Below are 21,082 nucleotides of genomic sequence, written 5' to 3' on the forward strand. Positions count from 1 at the left end.
GGTCGCCTGGTTACAAACATTGCTGTGCTCTATCAGCTTGCCGCCATGTCTCAGTGGGAGCTTGCCAAAAGCGGGGGTGTGGCTGGATGGGATAGTTGGCTGTGGAAGGGTAACCTTGGTCACTTGTACAATCTTGTGTTTTGTTGGGAATGCAGAATATGTTTTTGACTGTTGGTGACCCAATAAAGTCTCCCCAACACCCTGTGTTGTCTGTAGCAGTGTTCTGCCTGCAGGGAAGGTGTGTGAGCATTCAGTGGGTTGAGCCTCGGTTCGTGCAGTCCTTATAAAAACAGCCAGGCCAGAGGACGAGACCACCCACTGACCCTGTAAAATAAGGCTGTCAGGCAGCACAGGGTGGGTTTGGGTACTTGGGGAGGATTTTTCGATCACAGACGCCACTTTTCATATTGTCAGAACATTTTATTTATCTACTACCTTCTGGCTGCTGTGGTTGGCGCTGACCTGTCCTGCTCAGTGGTTGGCGCTGACCTGTCATGCTCGGTGGTTGGCATTGCCCCGTCCTGCTCGGCCTCCGCTGCTCGCTGTATGATGCCCAGTCCTTCCCACAGGCTGTCCTTCTGACACCCCGGCAGGGGTAAGTATCTGACGAAGTCCCGGGTCTTAGCCACCCTCTCCTGGAAGTTGGTGCAGCGCCGAAGCTGATGGAGATACTGCGAGGCCTGCACTACCGCCACCTCGTCCTCCCCGCTGGCCGGGCACTCACTGTACAGAATGGTCTCCTCGGTGTCGTAACTGGACATGATATACAGGCAGTCCAGGGTGGAGGAGATACGGCGGGCAGTCATCGGGACCTGCCGAGAAACCAGACGTTATATAACACAGGGATAGACCAGCACAATGCCAGCAGTCCTATGTAACACCACAGGGATAGCCCGCATGATGCCGGAAGTCCTATGTAACATCACAGAGATAGCCCATCAAGATGCCAGCAGTCCTATGTAACACCACAGATAACACAGTCATAGCACAGCACCATACCAGCAGTCCTATGTAACATCGCATATAATACAGTGATAACACAGCATATTATCAGCCTCTCCTGCATCTCTGTGTGCCTACCTTGCCAGTTTTTGTCTCCCTTGACTCTTCCTGTGCCTCCCCAGCCCCAATCCATGTGTCTCCCATGCCCCTCTCTGTGTCTCTCCTCCCGCTCTCTGTGCTGACCCTTCTTCTCTCTGTCTCTCCTCCCTCTCTCTGTGCTGACCCTTCTTCTCTCTGTGTCTCTCCTCCCTCTCTCTGTGCTGACCCTTCTTCTCTCTGTGTCTCTCCTCCCTCTCTCTGTGCTGACCCTTCTTCTCTCTGTGTCTCTCCTCCCTCTCTCTGTGCTGACCCTTCTACTCTCTGTCTCACCTCCCTCTCTCTGTGCTGACCCTTATTCTCTATGTGTCTCTCCTCCCTCTCTCTGTGCTGACCCTTCTTCTCTCTGTGTCTCTCCTCCCTCTCTCTGTGCTGACCCTTCTTCTCTCTGTGTCTCTCCTCCCTCTCTCTGTGCTGACCCTTCTTCTCTCTGTGTCTCTCCTCCCTCTCTCTGTGCTGACCCTTCTTCTCTCTGTGTCTCTCCTCCCTCTCTCTGTGCTGACCCTTCTTCTCTCTGTGTCTCTCCTCCCCCTCTCTGTGTCTCTCCTCCCTCTCTCTGTGCTGACCCTTCTTCTCTCTGTGTCTCGCCTCCCCCTCTCTGTGTCTCTCCTCCCTCTCTCTGTGCTGACTCTTCTTCTCTCTGTGTCTCTCCTCCCTCTCTCTGTGCTGACCCTTCTTCTCTCTGTGTCTCTCCTCCCGCTCTCTGTGCTGACCCTTCTTCTCTCTGTGTCTCTCCTCCCTCTCTCTGTGCTGAACCTTCTTCTCTCTGTGTCTCTCCTCCCTCTCTCTGTGCTGACCCTTCTTCTCTCTGTGTCTCTCCTCCCTCTCTCTGTGCTGACCCTTCTTCTCTCTGTGTCTCACCTCCCTCTCTCTGTGCTGACCCTTCTTCTCTCTGTGTCTCTCCTCCCTCTCTCTGTGCTGACCCTTCTTCTCTCTGTGTCTTTCCTCCCTCTCTCTGTGCTGACCCTTCTTCTCTCTGTGTCTCTCCTCCCTCTCTATGTGCTGACCCTTCTTTTCTCTGTGTCTCTCCTCCCCCTCTCTGTGCTGACCCTTCTTCTCTCTGTGCCTCTCCTCCCTCTCTCTGTGCTGACCCTTCTTCTCTCTGTCTCTCCTCCCTCTCTCTGTGCTGACCCTTCTTCTCTCTGTGTCTCCCCTCCCTCTCTCTGTGCTGACTCTTCTTCTCTCTGTGTCTCTCCTCCCCCTCTCTGTGCTGACCCTTCTTCTCTCTGTGCCTCTCCTCCCTCTCTCTGTGCTGACCCTTCTTCTCTCTGTGCCTCTCCTCCCTCTCTCTGTGCTGACCCTTCTTCTCTCTGTCTCTCCTCCCTCTCTCTGTGCTGACCCTTCTTCTCTCTGTGTCTCTCCTCCCTCTCTCTATGCTGACCCTTCTTTTCTCTGTGTCTCTCCTCCCTCTCTCTGTGCTGACCCTTCTTCTCTCTGTGTCTCTCCTCCCTCTCTCTGTGCTGACCCTTCTTCTCTCTGTGTCTCTCCTCCCTCTCTCTGTGCTGACCCTTCTTCTCTCTGTGCCTCTCCTCCCTCTCTCTGTGCTGACCCTTCTTCTCTCTGTGTCTCTCTTCCCTCTCTCTGTGCTGACCCTTCTTCTCTCTGTCTCTCCTCCCTCTCTCTGTGCTGACCCTTCTTCTCTCTGTGTCTCTCCTCCCTCTCTCTGTGCTGACCCTTCTTCTCTCTGTCTCTCCTCCCTCTCTCTGTGCTGACCCTTCTTCACTCTGTCTCTCCTCCCTCTCTCTGTGCTGACCCTTCTTCTCTCTGTGTCTCTCCTCCCTCTCTCTGTGCTGACCCTTCTTCTCTCTGTGTCTCTCCTCCCTCTCTCTGTGCTGACCCTTCTTCTCTCTGTGTCTCTCCTCCCTCTCTCTGTGCTGACCCTTCTTCTCTCTGTGTCTCACCTCCCTCTCTCTGTGCTGACCCTTCTTCTCTCTGTGTCTCTCCTCTCTCTCTCTGTGCTGACCCTTCTTCTCTCTGTGTCTCTCCTCCCTCTCTCTGTGCTGACCCTTCTTCTCTCTGTGCCTCTCCTCCCTCTCTCTGTGCTGACCCTTCTTCTCTCTGTGTCTCTCCTCCCTCTCTCTGTGCTGACCCTCCTTCTCTCTGTGTCCCTCCTCCCTCTCTCTGTGCTGACCCTTCTTCTCTCTGTGTCTCTCCTCCCTCTCTCTGTGCTGACCCTTCTTCTCTCTGTGTCTCTCCTCCCTCTCTCTGTGCTGACCCTTCTTCTCTCTGTGTCTCTCCTCTCTCTCTCTGTGCTGACCCTTCTTCTCTCTGTGTCTCTCCTCCCGCTCTCTGTGCTGACCCTTCTTCTCTCTGTGTCTCTCCTCCCTCTCTCTGTGCTGACCCTTTTTCTCTCTGTGTCTCTCCTCCCTCTCTCTGTGCTGACCCTTCTTCTCTCTGTGTCTCTCCTCCCTCTCTCTGTGCTGACCCTTCTTCTCTCTGTGTCTCTCCTCCCTCTCTCTGTGCTGACCCTTCTTCTCTCTATGTCTCTCCTCCCCCTCTCTGTGTCTCTCCTCCCTCTCTCTGTGCTGACTCTTCTTCTCTCTGTGTCTCTCCTCCCACTCTCTGTGTTGACCCTTCTTCTCTCTGTGTCTCTCCTCCCTCTCTCTGTGCTGACCCTTCTTCTCTCTGTGTCTCTCCTCCCCCTCTCTGTGCTGACCCTTCTTCTCTCTGTGCCTCTCCTCCCTCTCTCTGTGCTGACCCTTCTTCTCTCTGTCTCTCCTCCCTCTCTCTGTGCTGACCCTTCTTCTCTCTGTGTCTCCCCTCCCTCTCTCTGTGCTGACTCTTCTTCTCTCTGTGTCTCTCCTCCCCCTCTCTGTGCTGACCCTTCTTCTCTCTGTGCCTCTCCTCCCTCTCTCTGTGCTGACCCTTCTTCTCTCTGTCTCTCCTCCCTCTCTCTGTGCTGACCCTTCTTCTCTCTGTGTCTCTCCTCCCTCTCTCTATGCTGACCCTTCTTCTCTCTGTGTCTCTCCTCCCTCTCTCTGTGCTGACCCTTCTTCTCTCTATGTCTCTCCTCCCCCTCTCTGTGTCTCTCCTCCCTCTCTCTGTGCTGACTCTTCTTCTCTCTGTGTCTCTCCTCCCGCTCTCTGTGCTGACCCTTCTTCTCTCTGTGTCTCTCCTCCCTCTCTCTGTGCTGACCCTTCTTCTCTCTGTGTCTCTCCTCCATCTCTCTGTGCTGACCCTTCTTCTCTCTGTGTCTCTCCTCCCTCTCTCTGTGCTGACTCTTCTTCTCTCTGTGTCTCTCCTCCCGCTCTCTGTGTTGACCCTTCTTCTCTCTGTGTCTCTCCTCCCTCTCTCTGTGCTGACCCTTCTTCTCTCTGTGTCTCTCCTCCCTCTCTCTGTGCTGACTTTTCTTCTCTCTGTGTCTCTCCTCCCGCTCTCTGTGTTGACCCTTCTTCTCTCTGTGTCTCTCCTCCCTCTCTCTGTGCTGACCCTTCTTCTCTCTGTGTCTCTCCTCCCGCTCTCTGTGCTGACCCTTCTTCTCTCTGTGTCTCTCCTCCCTCTCTCTGTGCTGACCCTTCTTCTCTCTGTGTCTCTCCTCCTTCTCTCTGTGCTGACCCTTCTTCTCTCTGTGTCTCTCCTCCCTCTCTCTGTGCTGACCCTTCTTCTCTCTGTGTCTCTCCTCCCGCTCTCTGTGCTGACCCTTCTTCTCTCTGTGTCTCTCCTCCCTCTCTCTGTGCTGACCCTTCTTCTCTCTGTGTCTCTCCTCCCTCTCTCTGTGCTGACCCTTCTTCTCTCTGTGTCTCTCCTCCCTCTCTCTGTGCTGACCCTTCTCTCTGTGTCTCTCCTCCCTCTCTCTGTGCTGACCCTTCTTCTCTCTGTGTCTCTCCTCCCTCTCTCTGTGCTGACCCTTCTTCTCTCTGTGTCTCTCCTCCCTCTCTCTGTGCTGACTCTTCTTCTCTCTGTGTCTCTCCTCCCTCTCTCTGTGCTGACCCTTCTTCTCTCTATGTCTCTCCTCCCCCTCTCTGTGTCTCTCCTCCCTCTCTCTGTGCTGACTCTTCTTCTCTCTGTGTCTCTCCTCCCACTCTCTGTGTTGACCCTTCTTCTCTCTGTGTCTCTCCTCCCTCTCTCTGTGCTGACTCTTCTTCTCTCTGTGTCTCTCCTCCCTCTCTCTGTGCTGACCCTTCTTCTCTCTGTGTCTCTCCTCCCGCTCTCTGTGCTGACCCTTCTTCTCTCTGTGTCTCTCCTCCCTCTCTCTGTGCTGACCCTTCTTCTCTCTGTGTCTCTCCTCCCTCTCTCTGTGCTGACCCTTCTTCTCTCTGTGTCTCTCCTCCCTCTCTCTGTGCTGACCCTTCTTCTCTCTGTGTCTCTCCTCCCTCTCTCTGTGCTGACCCTTCTTCTCTCTGTGTCTCTCCTCCCTCTCTCTGTGCTGACCCTTCTTCTCTCTGTGTCTCTCCTCCCTCTCTCTGTGCTGACCCTTCTTCTCTCTGTGTCTCTCCTCCCTCTCTGTGTGCTGACTCTTCTCTCTGTGTCTCTCCTCCCTCTCTCTGTGCTGACCCTTCTTCTCTCTATGTCTCTCCTCCCCCTCTCTGTGTCTCTCCTCCCTCTCTCTGTGCTGACTCTTCTTCTCTCTGTGTCTCTCCTCCCACTCTCTGTGTTGACCCTTCTTCTCTCTGTGTCTCTCCTCCCTCTCTCTGTGCTGACCCTTCTTCTCTCTGTGTCTCTCCTCCCTCTCTCTGTGCTGACCCTTCTTCTCTCTGTGTCTCTCCTCCCTCTCTCTGTGCTGACCCTTCTTCTCTCTGTGTCTCTCCTCCCTCTCTCTGTGCTGACCCTTCTTCTCTCTGTCTCTCTCCTCCCTCTCTCTGTGCTGACCCTTCTTCTCTCTGTCTCTCCTCCCTCTCTCTGTGTCTCTCCTCCCTCTCTCTGTGCTGACCCTTCTTCTCTCTGTCTCTCCTCCCTCTCTCTGTGCTGACCCTTCTTCTCTCTGTGCCTCTCCTCCCTCTCTCTGTGCTGACCCTTCTTCTCTCTGTGTCTCTCCTCCCTCTCTCTGTGCTGACCCTTCTTCTCTCTGTGTCTCTCCTCCCTCTCTCTGTGCTGACCCTTCTTCTCTCTGTGTCTCTCCTCCCTCTCTCTGTGCTGACCCTTCTTCTCTCTGTGTCTCTCCTCCCTCTCTCTGTGCTGACCCTTCTTCTCTCTGTGCCTCTCCTCCCTCTCTCTGTGCTGACCCTTCTTCTCTCTGTGTCTCTCCTCCCTCTCTCTGTGCTGACCCTTCTCTCTGTCTCTCCTCCCTCTCTCTGTGCTGACCCTTCTTCTCTCTGTGTCTCTCCTCCCTCTCTCTGTGCTGACCCTTCTTCTCTCTGTCTCTCCTCCCTCTCTCTGTGCTGACCCTTCTTCTCTCTGTGCCTCTCCTCCCTCTCTCTGTGCTGACCCTTCTTCTCTCTGTGTCTCTCCTCCCTCTCTCTGTGCTGACTCTTCTTCTCTCTGTGTCTCTCCTCCCTCTCTCTGTGCTGACCCTTCTTCTCTCTGTGTCTCTCCTCCCGCTCTCTGTGCTGACCCTTCTTCTCTCTGTGTCTCTCCTCCCTCTCTCTGTGCTGACCCTTCTTCTCTCTGTGTCTCTCCTCCCTCTCTCTGTGCTGACCCTTCTTCTCTCTGTGTCTCTCCTCCCTCTCTCTGTGCTGACCCTTCTTCTCTCTGTGTCTCACCTCCCTCTCTCTGTGCTGACCCTTCTTCTCTCTGTGTCTCTCCTCCCTCTCTCTGTGCTGACCCTTCTTCTCTCTGTGTCTTTCCTCCCTCTCTCTGTGCTGACCCTTCTTCTCTCTGTGTCTCTCCTCCCTCTCTATGTGCTGACCCTTCTTCTCTCTGTGTCTCTCCTCCCCCTCTCTGTGCTGACCCTTCTTCTCTCTGTGCCTCTCCTCCCTCTCTCTGTGCTGACCCTTCTTCTCTCTGTCTCTCCTCCCTCTCTCTGTGCTGACCCTTCTTCTCTCTGTGTCTCCCCTCCCTCTCTCTGTGCTGACTCTTCTTCTCTCTGTGTCTCTCCTCCCCCTCTCTGTGCTGACCCTTCTTCTCTCTGTGCCTCTCCTCCCTCTCTCTGTGCTGACCCTTCTTCTCTCTGTGCCTCTCCTCCCTCTCTCTGTGCTGACCCTTCTTCTCTCTGTCTCTCCTCCCTCTCTCTGTGCTGACCCTTCTTCTCTCTGTGTCTCTCCTCCCTCTCTCTATGCTGACCCTTCTTTTCTCTGTGTCTCTCCTCCCTCTCTCTGTGCTGACCCTTCTTCTCTCTGTGTCTCTCCTCCCTCTCTCTGTGCTGACCCTTCTTCTCTCTGTGTCTCTCCTCCCTCTCTCTGTGCTGACCCTTCTTCTCTCTGTGCCTCTCCTCCCTCTCTCTGTGCTGACCCTTCTTCTCTCTGTGTCTCTCCTCCCTCTCTCTGTGCTGACCCTTCTTCTCTCTGTCTCTCCTCCCTCTCTCTGTGCTGACCCTTCTTCTCTCTGTGTCTCTCCTCCCTCTCTCTGTGCTGACCCTTCTTCTCTCTGTCTCTCCTCCCTCTCTCTGTGCTGACCCTTCTTCACTCTGTCTCTCCTCCCTCTCTCTGTGCTGACCCTTCTTCTCTCTGTGTCTCTCCTCCCTCTCTCTGTGCTGACCCTTCTTCTCTCTGTGTCTCTCCTCCCTCTCTCTGTGCTGACCCTTCTTCTCTCTGTGTCTCTCCTCCCTCTCTCTGTGCTGACCCTTCTTCTCTCTGTGTCTCACCTCCCTCTCTCTGTGCTGACCCTTCTTCTCTCTGTGTCTCTCCTCTCTCTCTCTGTGCTGACCCTTCTTCTCTCTGTGTCTCTCCTCCCTCTCTCTGTGCTGACCCTTCTTCTCTCTGTGCCTCTCCTCCCTCTCTCTGTGCTGACCCTTCTTCTCTCTGTGTCTCTCCTCCCTCTCTCTGTGCTGACCCTCCTTCTCTCTGTGTCCCTCCTCCCTCTCTCTGTGCTGACCCTTCTTCTCTCTGTGTCTCTCCTCCCTCTCTCTGTGCTGACCCTTCTTCTCTCTGTGTCTCTCCTCCCTCTCTCTGTGCTGACCCTTCTTCTCTCTGTGTCTCTCCTCTCTCTCTCTGTGCTGACCCTTCTTCTCTCTGTGTCTCTCCTCCCTCTCTCTGTGCTGACCCTTCTTCTCTCTGTGTCTCTCCTCCCTCTCTCTGTGCTGACCCTTTTTCTCTCTGTGTCTCTCCTCCCTCTCTCTGTGCTGACCCTTCTTCTCTCTGTGTCTCTCCTCCCTCTCTCTGTGCTGACCCTTCTTCTCTCTGTGTCTCTCCTCCCTCTCTCTGTGCTGACCCTTCTTCTCTCTATGTCTCTCCTCCCCCTCTCTGTGTCTCTCCTCCCTCTCTCTGTGCTGACTCTTCTTCTCTCTGTGTCTCTCCTCCCACTCTCTGTGTTGACCCTTCTTCTCTCTGTGTCTCTCCTCCCTCTCTCTGTGCTGACCCTTCTTCTCTCTGTGTCTCTCCTCCCCCTCTCTGTGCTGACCCTTCTCTCTGTGCCTATCCTCCCTCTCTCTGTGCTGACCCTTCTCTCTGTCTCTCCTCCCTCTCTCTGTGCTGACCCTTCTTCTCTCTGTGTCTCCCTCCCTCTCTCTGTGCTGACTCTTCTTCTCTCTGTGTCTCTCCTCCCCCTCTCTGTGCTGACCCTTCTTCTCTCTGTGCCTCTCCTCCCTCTCTCTGTGCTGACCCTTCTTCTCTCTGTCTCTCCTCCCTCTCTCTGTGCTGACCCTTCTTCTCTCTGTGTCTCTCCTCCCTCTCTCTATGCTGACCCTTCTTCTCTCTGTGTCTCTCCTCCCTCTCTCTGTGCTGACCCTTCTTCTCTCTATGTCTCTCCTCCCCCTCTCTGTGTCTCTCCTCCCTCTCTCTGTGCTGACTCTTCTTCTCTCTGTGTCTCTCCTCCCGCTCTCTGTGCTGACCCTTCTTCTCTCTGTGTCTCTCCTCCCTCTCTCTGTGCTGACCCTTCTTCTCTCTGTGTCTCCCTCCCTCTCTCTGTGCTGACCCTTCTTCTCTCTGTGTCTCTCCTCCCTCTCTCTGTGCTGACTCTTCTTCTCTCTGTGTCTCTCCTCCCGCTCTCTGTGTTGACCCTTCTTCTCTCTGTGTCTCTCCTCCCTCTCTCTGTGCTGACCCTTCTTCTCTCTGTGTCTCTCCTCCCTCTCTCTGTGCTGACTCTTCTTCTCTCTGTGTCTCTCCTCCCGCTCTCTGTGTTGACCCTTCTTCTCTCTGTGTCTCTCCTCCCTCTCTCTGTGCTGACCCTTCTTATCTCTGTGTCTCTCCTCCCGCTCTCTGTGCTGACCCTTCTTCTCTCTGTGTCTCTCCTCCCTCTCTCTGTGCTGACCCTTCTTCTCTCTGTGTCTCTCCTCCCTCTCTCTGTGCTGACCCTTCTTCTCTCTGTGTCTCTCCTCCCTCTCTCTGTGCTGACCCTTCTTCTCTCTGTGTCTCTCCTCCCGCTCTCTGTGCTGACCCTTCTTCTCTCTGTGTCTCTCCTCCCTCTCTCTGTGCTGACCCTTCTTCTCTCTGTGTCTCTCCTCCCTCTCTCTGTGCTGACCTTCTTCTCTCTGTGTCTCTCCTCCCTCTCTCTGTGCTGACCCTTCTCTCTGTGTCTCTCCTCCCTCTCTCTGTGCTGACCCTTCTTCTCTCTGTGTCTCTCCTCCCTCTCTCTGTGCTGACCCTTCTTCTCTCTGTGTCTCTCCTCCCTCTCTCTGTGCTGACCTCTTCTCTCTGTGTCTCTCCTCCCTCTCTCTGTGCTGACCCTTCTTCTCTCTATGTCTCTCCTCCCCCTCTCTGTGTCTCTCCTCCCTCTCTCTGTGCTGACTCTTCTTCTCTCTGTGTCTCTCCTCCACTCTCTGTGTTGACCCTTCTTCTCTCTGTGTCTCTCCTCCCTCTCTCTGTGCTGACTCTTCTTCTCTCTGTGTCTCTCCTCCCTCTCTCTGTGCTGACCTTCTTCTCTCTGTGTCTCTCCTCCTCTCTGTGCTGACCCTTCTTCTCTCTGTGTCTCTCCTCCCTCTCTCTGTGCTGACCCTTCTTCTCTCTGTGTCTCTCCTCCCTCTCTCTGTGCTGACCCTTCTTCTCTCTGTGTCTCTCCTCCCTCTCTCTGTGCTGACCCTTCTCTCTCTGTCTCTCCTCCCTCTCTCTGTGTCTCTCTCCTCTCTCTGTGCTGACCCTTCTTCTCTCTGTGTCTCTCTCCTCCTGACCCTTCTTCTCTCTGTGTCTCTCCTCCCTCTCTCTGTGCTGACCCTTCTTCTCTCTGTGTCTCTCCTCCCTCTCTGTGTGCTGACTCTTCTTCTCTCTGTGTCTCTCCTCCCTCTCTCTGTGCTGACCCTTCTTCTCTCTATGTCTCTCCTCCCCCTCTCTGTGTCTCTCCTCCCTCTCTCTGTGCTGACTCTTCTTCTCTCTGTGTCTCTCCTCCCACTCTCTGTGTTGACCCTTCTTCTCTCTGTGTCTCTCCTCCCTCTCTCTGTGCTGACCCTTCTTCTCTCTGTGTCTCTCCTCCCTCTCTCTGTGCTGACCCTTCTTCTCTTCTGTGTCTCTCCTCCTCTCTCTGTGCTGACCCTTCTTCTCTCTGTGTCTCTCCTCTCCTCTCTCTGTGCTGACCCTTCTTCTCTCTGTCTCTCTCCTCCCTCTCTCTGTGCTGACCCTTCTTCTCTCTGTCTCTCCTCCCTCTCTCTGTGTCTCTCCTCCCTCTCTCTGTGCTGACCCTTCTTCTCTCTGTCTCTCCTCCCTCTCTCTGTGCTGGACCCTTCTTCTCTCTGTGCCTCTCCTCCCTCTCTCTGTGCTGACCCTTCTTCTCTCTGTGTCTCTCCTCCCTTTCTCTGTGCTGACCCTTCTTCTCTCTGTGTCTCTCCTCCCTCTCTCTGTGCTGACCCTTCTTCTCTCTGTGTCTCTCCTCCCTCTCTCTGTGCTGACCCTTCTTCTCTCTGTGTCTCTCCTCCCTCTCTCTGTGCTGACCCTTCTTCTCTCTGTGCCTCTCCTCCCTCTCTCTGTGCTGACCCTTCTTCTCTCTGTGTCTCTCCTCCCTCTCTCTGTGCTGACCCTTCTCTCTGTCTCTCCTCCCTCTCTCTGTGCTGACCCTTCTTCTCTCTGTGTCCTCTCCTCCCTCTCTCTGTGCTGACCCTTCTTCTCTCTGTCTCTCCTCCCTCTCTCTGTGCTGACCCTTCTTCTCTCAGTGCCTCTCCTCCCTCTCTCTGTGCTGACCCTTCTTCTCTCTGTGTCTCTCCTCCCTCTCTCTGTGCTGACCCTTCTTCTCTCTGTGTCTCTCCTCCCTCTCTCTGTGCTGACCCTTCTTCTCTCTGTGTCTCTCCTCCCCTCTCTCTGTGCTGACCCTTCTCTCTGTGTCTCTCCTCTCTCTCTCTCTGTGCTGACCCTTCTTCTCTCTGTGTCTCTCCTCCCTCTCTCTGTGCTGACCCTTCTCTCTGTGCCTCTCCTCCCTCTCTCTGTGCTGACCCTTCTTCTCTCTGTGTCTCTCCTCCCTCTCTCTGCGCTGACCCTCCTTTCTCTCTGTGTCCCTCCTCCCTCTCTCTGTGCTGACCCTTCTCTCTGTGTCTCTCCTCCCTCTCTCTGTGCTGACCCTTCTCTCTGTGTCTCTCCTCCCTCTCTCTGTGCTGACCCTTCTTCTCTCTGTGTCTCTCCTCTCTCTCTCTGTGCTGACCCTTCTTCTCTCTGTGTCTCTCTCCCGCTCTCTGTGCTGACCCTTCTTCTCTCTGTGTCTCTCCTCCCTCTCTCTGTGCTGACCCTTCTTCTCTCTGTGTCTCTCCTCCCTCTCTCTGTGCTGACCCTTCTTCTCTCTATGTCCTCCTCCCCCTCTCTGTGCTGACCCTTCTTCTCTCTGTGTCTCTCCTCCCTCTCTGTGCTGACCCTTTTTCTCTCTGTGTCTCTCCTCCCTCTCTCTGTGCTGACCCTTCTTCTCTCTGTGTCTCTCCTCCCTCTCTCTGTGCTGACCCTTCTTCTCTCTGTGTCTCTCCTCCCTCTCTCTGTGCTGACCCTTCTTCTCTCTGTGTCTCTCCTCCCTCTCTCTGTGCTGACTCTTCTTCTCTCTGTGTCTCTCCTCCCTCTCTCTGTGCTGACCCTTCTTCTCTCTGTGTCTCTCCTCCCTCTCTCTGTGCTGACCCTTCTTCTCTCTGTGTCTCTCCTCCCTCTCTCTGTGCTGACCCTTCTTCTCTGTGTCTCTCCTCCCTCTCTCTGTGCTGACCCTTCTTCTCTCTGTGTCTCTCCTCCCTCTCTCTGTGCTGACCCTTCTTCTCTCTGTGTCTCTCCTCCCTCTCTCTGTGCTGACCCTTCTTCTCTCTGTGTCTCTCCTCCCTCTCTCTGTGCTGACCCTTCTTCTCTCTATGTCTCTCCTCCCCCTCTCTGTGTCTCTCCTCCCTCTCTCTGTGCTGACTCTTCTTCTCTCTGTGTCTCTCCTCCCACTCTCTGTGTTGACCCTTCTTCTCTCTGTCTCTCCTCCCTCTCTCTGTGCTGACCCTTCTTCTCTCTGTGTCTCTCCTCCCTCTCTCTGTGCTGACCCTTCTTCTCTCTGTGTCTCTCCTCCCGCTCTCTGTGCTGACCCTTCTTCTCTCTGTGTCTCTCCTCCCTCTCTCTGTGCTGACCCTTCTTCTCTCTGTGTCTCTCCTCCCTCTCTCTGTGCTGACCCTTCTCTCTGTGTCTCTCCTCCCTCTCTCTGTGCTGACCCTTCTTCTCTCTGTGTCTCTCCTCCCTCTCTCTGTGCTGACCCTTCTTCTCTCTGTGTCTCTCCTCCCTCTCTCTGTGCTGACCCTTCTTCTCTCTGTGTCTCTCCTCCCTCTCTCTGTGCTGACCCTTCTTCTCTCTGTGTCTCTCCTCCCTCTCTCTGTGCTGACCCTTCTTCTCTCTGTGTCTCTCCTTCCCTCTCTGTGTGCTGACTCTTCTTCTCTCTGTGTCTCTCCTCCCTCTCTCTGTGCTGACCCTTCTTCTCTCTATGTCTCTCCTCCCCCTCTCTGTGTCTCTCTTCCCTCTCTCTGTGCTGACTCTTCTTCTCTCTGTGTCTCTCCTCCCTCTCTCTGTGCTGACTCTTCTTCTCTCTGTGTCTCTCCTCCCGCTCTCTGTGTTGACCCTTCTTCTCTCTGTGTCTCTCCTCCCTCTCTCTGTGCTGACCCTTCTTCTCTCTGTGTCTCTCCTCCCTCTCTCTGTGCTGACCCTTCTTCTCTCTGTGTCTCTCCTCCCTCTCTGTGTGCTGACCCTTCTTCTCTCTGTGTCTCTCCTCCCTCTCTCTGTGCTGACCCTTCTTCTCTGTGTCTCTCCTCCCTCTCTCTGTGCTGACCCTTCTTCTCTCTGTGTCTCTCCTCCCTCTCTCTGTGCTGACCCTTCTTCTCTCTGTGTCTCTCCTCCCTCTCTGTGTGCTGACTCTTCTTCTCTCTGTGTCTCTCCTCCCTCTCTCTGTGCTGACCCTTCTTCTCTCTGTGTCTCTCCTCCCTCTCTCTGTGCTGACCCTTCTTCTCTCTGTGTCTCTCCTCCCTCTCTCTGTGCTGACCCTTCTTCTCTCTGTGTCTCTCCTCCCTCTCTGTGTGCTGACTTTTCTTCTCTCTGTGTCTCTCCTCCCTCTCTCTGTGCTGACCCTTCTTCTCTCTATGTCTCTCCTCCCCCTCTCTGTGTCTCTCTTCCCTCTCTCTGTGCTGACTCTTCTTCTCTCTGTGTCTCTCCTCCCTCTCTCTGTGCTGACTCTTCTTCTCTCTGTGTCTCTCCTCCCGCTCTCTGTGTTGACCCTTCTTCTCTCTGTGTCTCTCCTCCCTCTCTCTGTGCTGACCCTTCTTCTCTCTGTGTCTCTCCTCCCTCTCTCTGTGCTGACCCTTCTTCTCTCTGTGTCTCTCCTCCCTCTCTGTGTGCTGACTCTTCTTCTCTCTGTGTCTCTCCTCCCTCTCTCTGTGCTGACCCTTCTTCTCTCTGTGTCTCTCCTCCCTCTCTCTGTGCTGACCCTTCTTCTCTCTGTGTCTCTCCTCCCTCTCTGTGTGCTGACTCTTCTTCTCTCTGTGTCTCTCCTCCCTCTCTCTGTGCTGACCCTTCTTCTCTCTATGTCTCTCCTCCCCCTCTCTGTGTCTCTCCTCCCTCTCTCTGTGCTGACTCTTCTTCTCTCTGTGTCTCTCCTCCCTCTCTCTGTGCTGACTCTTCTTCTCTCTGTGTCTCTCCTCCCGCTCTCTGTGTTTACCCTTCTTCTCTCTGTGTCTCTCCTCCCTCTCTCTGTGCTGACCCTTCTTCTCTCTGTGTCTCTCCTCCCTCTCTCTGTGCTGACCCTTCTTCTCTCTGTGTCTCTCCTCCCTCTCTGTGTGCTGACTCTTCTTCTCTCTGTCTCTCTCCTCCCTCTCTCTGTGCTGACCCTTCTTCTCTCTATGTCTCTCCTCCCCCTCTCTGTGTCTCTCCTCCCTCTCTCTGTGCTGACTCTTCTTCTCTCTGTGTCTCTCCTCCCTCTCTCTGTGCTGACTCTTCTTCTCTGTGTCTCTCCTCCCGCTCTCTGTGTTGACCCTTCTTCTCTCTGTGTCTCTCCTCCCTCTCTCTGTGCTGACCCTTCTTCTCTCTGTGTCTCTCCTCCCGCTCTCTGTGCTGACCCTTCTTCTCTCTGTGTCTCTCCTCCCTCTCTCTGTGCTGACCCTTCTCTCTGTGTCTCTCCTCCCTCTCTCTGTGCTGACCCTTCTTCTCTCTGTGTCTCTCCTCCCTCTCTCTGTGCTGACCCTTCTTCTCTCTGTGTCTCTCCTCCCGCTCTCTGTGCTGACCCTTCTTCTCTCTGTGTCTCTCCTCCCTCTCTCTGTGCTGACCCTTCTTCTCTCTGTGTCTCTCCTCCCTCTCTCTGTGCTGACCCTTCTTCTCTCTGTGTCTCTCCTCCCTCTCTCTGTGCTGACCCTTCTTCTCTCTGTGTCTCTCCTCCCTCTCTCTGTGCTGACCCTTCTCTCTGTGTCTCTCCTCCCTCTCTCTGTGCTGACCCTTCTTCTCTCTGTGTCTCTCCTCCCTCTCTCTGTGCTGACTCTTCTTCTCTCTGTGTCTCTCCTCCCTCTCTCTGTGCTGACCCTTCTTCTCTCTATGTCTCTCCTCCCCCTCTCTGTGTCTCTCCTCCCTCTCTCTGTGCTGACTCTTCTTCTCTCTGTGTCTCTCCTCCCACTCTCTGTGTTGACCCTTCTTCTCTCTGTGTCTCTCCTCCCTCTCTCTGTGCTGACCCTTCTTCTCTCTGTGTCTCTCCTCCCTCTCTCTGTGCTGACCCTTCTTCTCTCTGTGTCTCTCCTCCCGCTCTCTGTGCTGACCCTTCTTCTGTCTGTGTCTCTCCTCCCTCTCTCTGTGCTGACCCTTCTTCTCTCTGTGTCTCTCCTCCCTCTCTCTGTGCTGACCCTTCTTCTCTCTGTGTATCTCCTCCCTCTCTCTGCGCTGACCCTTCTTCTCTCTGTGTCTCTCCTCCCTCTCTGTGTGCTGACTCTTCTTCTCTCTGTGTCTCTCCTCCCTCTCTCTGTGCTGACCCTTCTTCTCTCTATGTCTCTCCTCCCCCTCTCTGTGTCTCTCCTCCCTCTCTCTGTGCTGACTCTTCTTCTCTCTGTGTCTCTCCTCCCACTCTCTGTGTTGACCCTTCTTCTCTGTGTCTCTCCTCCCTCTCTCTGTGCTGACCCTTCTTCTCTCTGTGTCTCTCCTCCCTCTCTCTGTGCTGACCCTTCTTCTTTCTGTGTCTCTCCTCCTGCTCTCTGTGCTGACCCTTCTTCTCTCTGTGTCTCTCCTCCCTCTCTCTGTGCTGACCCTTCTTCTCTCTGTGTCTCTCCTCCCTCTCTCTGTGCTGACCCTTCTTCTCTCTGTGTCTCTCCTCCCTCTCTCTGTGCTGACCCTTCTTCTCTCTGTGTCTCTCCTCCCTCTCTCTGTGCTGACCCTTCTTCTCTCTGTGTCTCTCCTCCCTCTCTCTGTGCTGACCCTTCTTCTCTCTGTGTCTCTCCTCCCTCTCTCTGTGCTGACCCTTCTTCTCTCTGTGTCTCTCCTCCCTCTCTCTGTGCTGACCCTTCTTCTCTCTGTGTCTCTCCTCCCTCTCTCTGTGCTGACCCTTCTTCTCTCTGTGTCTCTCTTGCCACTCTCCCATGCCTCTCTCATGTTACCCATGTCTCTCTTATATTATCCTTGCCTTTCGCCGTGTATACAGTTAGGTCCAGAAATCTTTGGCCAGTGACACAATTTTGGCGAGTTGGGCTCTGCATGCCACCACATTGGATTTGAAATGAAACCTCTACAACAGAATTCAAGTGCAGATTGTAACGTTTAATTTGAAGGTTTGAACAAAAATATCTGATAGAAATTGTAGGAATTGTCACATTTCTTTACAAACACTCCACATTTTAGGAGGTCAAAAGTAATTGGACAAATAAACCAAACCCAAACAAAATATTTTTATTTTCAATATTTTGTTGCGAATCCTTTGGAGGCAATCACTGCCTTAAGTCTGGAACCCATGGACATCACCAAACGCTGGGTTTCCTCCTTCTTAATGCTTTGCCAGGCCTTTACAGCCGCAGCCTTCAGGTCTTGCTTGTTTGTGGGTCTTTCCGTCTTAAGTCTGGATTTGAGCAAGTGAAATGCATGCTCAATTGGGTTAAGATCTGGTGATTGACTTGGCCATTGCAGAATGTTCCACTTTTTTGCACTCATGAACTCCTGGGTAGCTTTGGCTGTATGCTTGGGGTCATTGTCCATCTGTACTATGAAGCGCCGTCCGATCAACTTTGCGGCATTTGGCTGAATCTGGGCTGAAAGTATATCCCAGTACACTTCAGAATTCATCCGGCTACTCTTGTCTGCTGTTATGTCATCAATAAACACAAGTGACCCAGTGCCATTGAAAGCCATGCATGCCCATGCCATCACGTTGCCTCCACCATGTTTTACAGAGGATGTGGTGTGCCATGGATCATGTGCCGTTCCCTTTCTTCTCCAGTCTTTTTTCTTCCCATCATTCTGGTACAGGTTGATCTTTGTCTCATCTGTCCATAGAATACTTTTCCAGAACTGAGCTGGCTTCATGAGGTATTTTTCAGCAAATGTAACTCTGGCCTGTCTATTTTTGGAATTGATGAATGGTTTGCATCTAGATGTGAACCCTTTGTATTTACTTTCATGGAGTCTTCTCTTTACTGGTGACTTAGAGACAGATACACCTACTTCACTGAGAGTGTTCTGGACTTCAGTTGATGTTGTGAACGGGTTCTTCCTCACCAAAGAAAGTATGCGGCGATCATCCACCACTGTTGTCATCCGTGGACACCCAGGCCTTTTTGAGTTCCCAAGCTCACCAGTCAATTCCTTTTTTCTCAGAATGTACCCGACTGTTGATTTTGCTACTCCAAGCATGTCTGCTATCTCTCTGATAGATTTTTTCTTTTTTTTCAGCCTCAGGATGTTCTGCTTCACCTCAATTGAGAGTTCCTTAGACCGCATGTTTTCTGGTCACAGCAACAGCTTCCAAATGCAAAACCACACACCTGTAATCAACCCCAGACCTTTTAACTACTTCATTGAATACAGGTTAACGAGGGAGACGCCTTCAGAGTTAATTGCAGCCCTTAGAGTCCCTTGTCCAATTACTTTTGGTCCCTTGAAAAAGAGGAGGCTATGCATTACAGAGCTATGATTCCTAAACCCTTTCTCCGATTTGGATGTGAAAACTCTCATATTGCAGCTGGGAGTGTGCACTTTCAGCCCATATTATATATAGAATTGTATTTCTGAACATGTTTTTGTAAACAGCTAAAATAACAAAACTTGTGTCACTGTCCAAATATTTCTGGACCTAACTATACCTTACCTCTCTTTTGTGTCTTCCTTGCTTTTCTCTATGTCTTCCTTCTCTGTCACTCCCAACCCTTGCCTCCTCCTGTGTCTTCATTACCTCTGTCATATCTGTCTTGCTTCCCCCTGTGTCTTAATTGCCTTTCTCTATGTCTTCCTTGCCTCCCCTGCCTTTCTCTGTGTGACCCTTGCCTCTCTCTGCCTCCTCCTGTGTCTTCCTTGCCTCTCTCTGCCTCCTCCTGTGTCTTCCTTGCCTCTCTCTGCCTCCTCCTGTGTCTTCCTTGCCTCTCTCTGCCTCCTCCTGTGTCTTCCTTGCCTCTCTCTGCCTCCTCCTGTGTCTTCCTTGCTTCTCTCTACCTCTCTCTACCTCCCCTGCCTTTCTCTGTGTGACCCTTGCCTCCCCTGCCTTTCTTTGTGTGACCCTTGCCTCTCTCTGCCTCCTCCTGTATCTTCCTTGTCTCTCTCTGCCTTCTCTGCCTTTCTATGTGTGGCCCTTGCCTCTGTCATGTTTCTCTTGCCTCTCTTGTGTATTCCTTGCCTTTCTCTGCCTCCCCTGCTTTTCTCTGTGTGTCCCTTGCCTAATTCTGCCTCATACTGGGTTTTCCTTGCCTCTCTCTGCCTCCCTTGCCTTTCTTTGTGTGACCCTTGCCTCTCTCTGCCTCCTCCTGTGTCTTCCTTGCCTCTCTCTGCCTCCTCCTGTGTCTTCCTTGCCTCTCTCTGCCTTCTCCTGTGTCTTCCCTGTCTCTCTCTACCTCCCCTGCCTTTCTCTGTGTGATCCTTGCCTCTCCCTGCCTCCTCCTTTGCCTTCCTTGCCTCTCTCTACCTCCCCTGCCTTTCTCTGTGTGACCCTTGCCTCTCTCTAGCCTGACAGCTGGGGGATGGTATTTTCAGGCTGGGGAGACACATGCTTATTGGGCCACCCCTGCCTAAAAATAGCAGCCTGCAGCCGCCAGGATTGCCGTATCCATTAGATGCGACAATCCCAGCACTTTACCCAGCTCTTCCCAATTGCCCTGGTGCGGTGGCAATCAGGGTGAAAAGGGGTTAATAATGCCCCACTATGCCCTAGATTAGTAATGGGAGGCATCTATGAGACCCCCCCACTACTAATCTTTAAGTGAAAGTAAATAAACACAAACATCAAAAAAATCCTTTATTTGAAATAAAATACAAAACTCACCCTCTATCACCACTTTATTAACCCCCAAAACAGCGAGTTCCAACGTAATCCACATGAGGACCCACGATGACTCCAGCTCTGCTACATATCTGAAGTCACAGAGCGCGATCATGGAACATGACCGCATGCTGTAAGCTCCAGGCAGAGACTGAGAACAGCCAATCAGCGGTGATGTCACTCAGGTTATTTGTGATCACACCTGAAGTTCCCATGGTCCTTCTCCTGTGACCGCAGGTGACATAAGTAATGTCAGTGACCTCACCTCAGGTGAAACCTGCATCAAAACCACATGCGGGATGATGCTGCAGTGATGCGATTTTTGCCAGGTGTAGATTGGGTGCAGGAATATGGTGTAAAAATTTCAGCACCAAATCCACATCTCTTGGCAAAAAAATGCAGCTCTCTGCCAGGAGAGGTAGGTGAGTTCACTGAGTTTAATGAGGACACCTGATGTCAGGTTACCTGCGGTCACAGGTAGAGGACTGTGGGAACCTTCAGCAGTGACCTAAACTAACCTGAGTGACGTCACAACTGATCGCTGCAGCACATTCATTCTCTGCCAGGAGCTCACAGCGGGCAGTCATGTTCCATGATTGCGCGCTGTCAATCCAGATGTAGCAGAGCTGGAATCATCATGGGACCTTGTGTGGATTACGACGCACCTGCCGGGGTGTTTGAGGGTTAATAAAGTGGTGGGTTTTTGTATTTTATTTCAAACAAAGGATTTTTTCGGTGTTTGTGTTTATTTACTTTCACTTACAGATTAGTGATGTGTGGGTCTCATTACTAATCTAGGGCTTACTGGCAGCTTTGAGCTGTCATTAACCCCTTATTAGCCAGATTGCTACCGCACCAGGCCAATCGGGAAGAGCCGGCTAAAGGTCCGGGACTGTCGCATCTAATGGATGCGCCAATCCTGGGCAGCTGCAGGCTGCTATTTTTAGGCTGGGTGGGAAATAAGCATGGGTCTCCACAGCCTGAGAATAAAAGCCCCCAGCTGTCGGTCTTTATCTTGGCAGGGTATCAAAATTGGGGGGGGACTGCAAGTTAAAAAAAAACAAACAAAAACAAAAATGCCACATGCGGTTCCTTTTAGTATGATACACAGCCAAGATAAGCGCACGGCTGGGGGCTGCAGCCTGTAGCCGTGGCTTTATCTATTCTGGATATCATAATAGGGGGGACCCTACTCCAATTGTTTTATTTTTTTATGTATTTTTGTACAACGATATAGACCCACAGACAGCATCTGCGATTGGAAGCAGCCAGCTGACATGCTGCCACTCAGGGTGGGGGCGCGTCTGACTGCAACCAATCAGACGCCGGTGGATTAGGGAAGCAGTGCATATGCAATGAATGATAATGAGCGGCCCAGGAAGTGAATGAGCGGCCGCGGGAGCAGTTACCGCTGCGCCGGAGACTCGATAAATACAGAGCACGCTCCTATCCCCCTATCCCTTCTACCACTATTTTTAATTGCTGGATTGTGGTCACCATAGATGTATATGGGGCCTGGAATCCGGCCTGGAACGAGTCCACTCATCACCACCTATAACATTACCCAGCAGAAGTGCTTTACCTTCACAACTAACTTCACAAAAGTGGGGCTTCCTTCCGGCCATCCAGGGAGGCGCCCCCCAGCGCCGCACCCGCAGCCATACACTTCTCGGACAGAATCTATGGGTGGCATAAGCACCAGTGTGTGGTGGAGGCCACAAAAGATATCGACTGGGTTCCTTAAAAATGGAATCTAAAGGGAAAAAAGACTAGAGTGAGTAATGGAAAATAAGCCAAAGGGAGAAGAGATAGAGGACAGGGTCCACGGGTAGAGGAAATGGAGGCCAGAGACCAGAGGGAGGGAAAATAGAGGCCAGAGACTAAGGGGAGATGAAGGACACTGACCAGGAGAGGTGATGCACAGAGGCCAGAGGAGGTGAGATGGCGATCAGAGACCAGGGGGAGGGTAGATAAAGGACAGAGGCTATGGGAGGGGAGATGGAGAACAGAGGTCGGGGGGGGGATGGAGGACAGAGTCCAGGGGAGGGGAGATGGAGGACAGAAGCCAGGGGAGGGGAGATAGAGGACAGAGGCTAGGGGAGGAAACATG

The 21,082-nt window shown here is 53.0% G+C and overlaps 1 protein-coding gene across 1 annotated transcript in view; it reads right to left on the bottom strand.

The window, feature by feature from the left end:
* Positions 1-413: 413 nt before the first annotated feature.
* Positions 414-21,082, bottom strand: part of FBXO24 (F-box protein 24) — a 34,536-nt gene continuing 13,867 nt past the window's right edge. The window contains exons 10-11 of the mRNA XM_075343274.1: positions 20,555-20,725; positions 414-812 (exon numbers count right to left, since the gene is read on the bottom strand). Of these exons, the coding sequence (XP_075199389.1) occupies positions 432-812; positions 20,555-20,725 (552 nt within the window). The 3' untranslated portion in view covers positions 414-431. The remainder of the gene's footprint in view (positions 813-20,554; positions 20,726-21,082) is intronic.

The sequence above is a fragment of the Anomaloglossus baeobatrachus genome, chromosome 4 (assembly GCF_048569485.1).
Source record: "Anomaloglossus baeobatrachus isolate aAnoBae1 chromosome 4, aAnoBae1.hap1, whole genome shotgun sequence".
Taxonomy (NCBI): Eukaryota; Metazoa; Chordata; class Amphibia; order Anura; family Aromobatidae; genus Anomaloglossus; species Anomaloglossus baeobatrachus.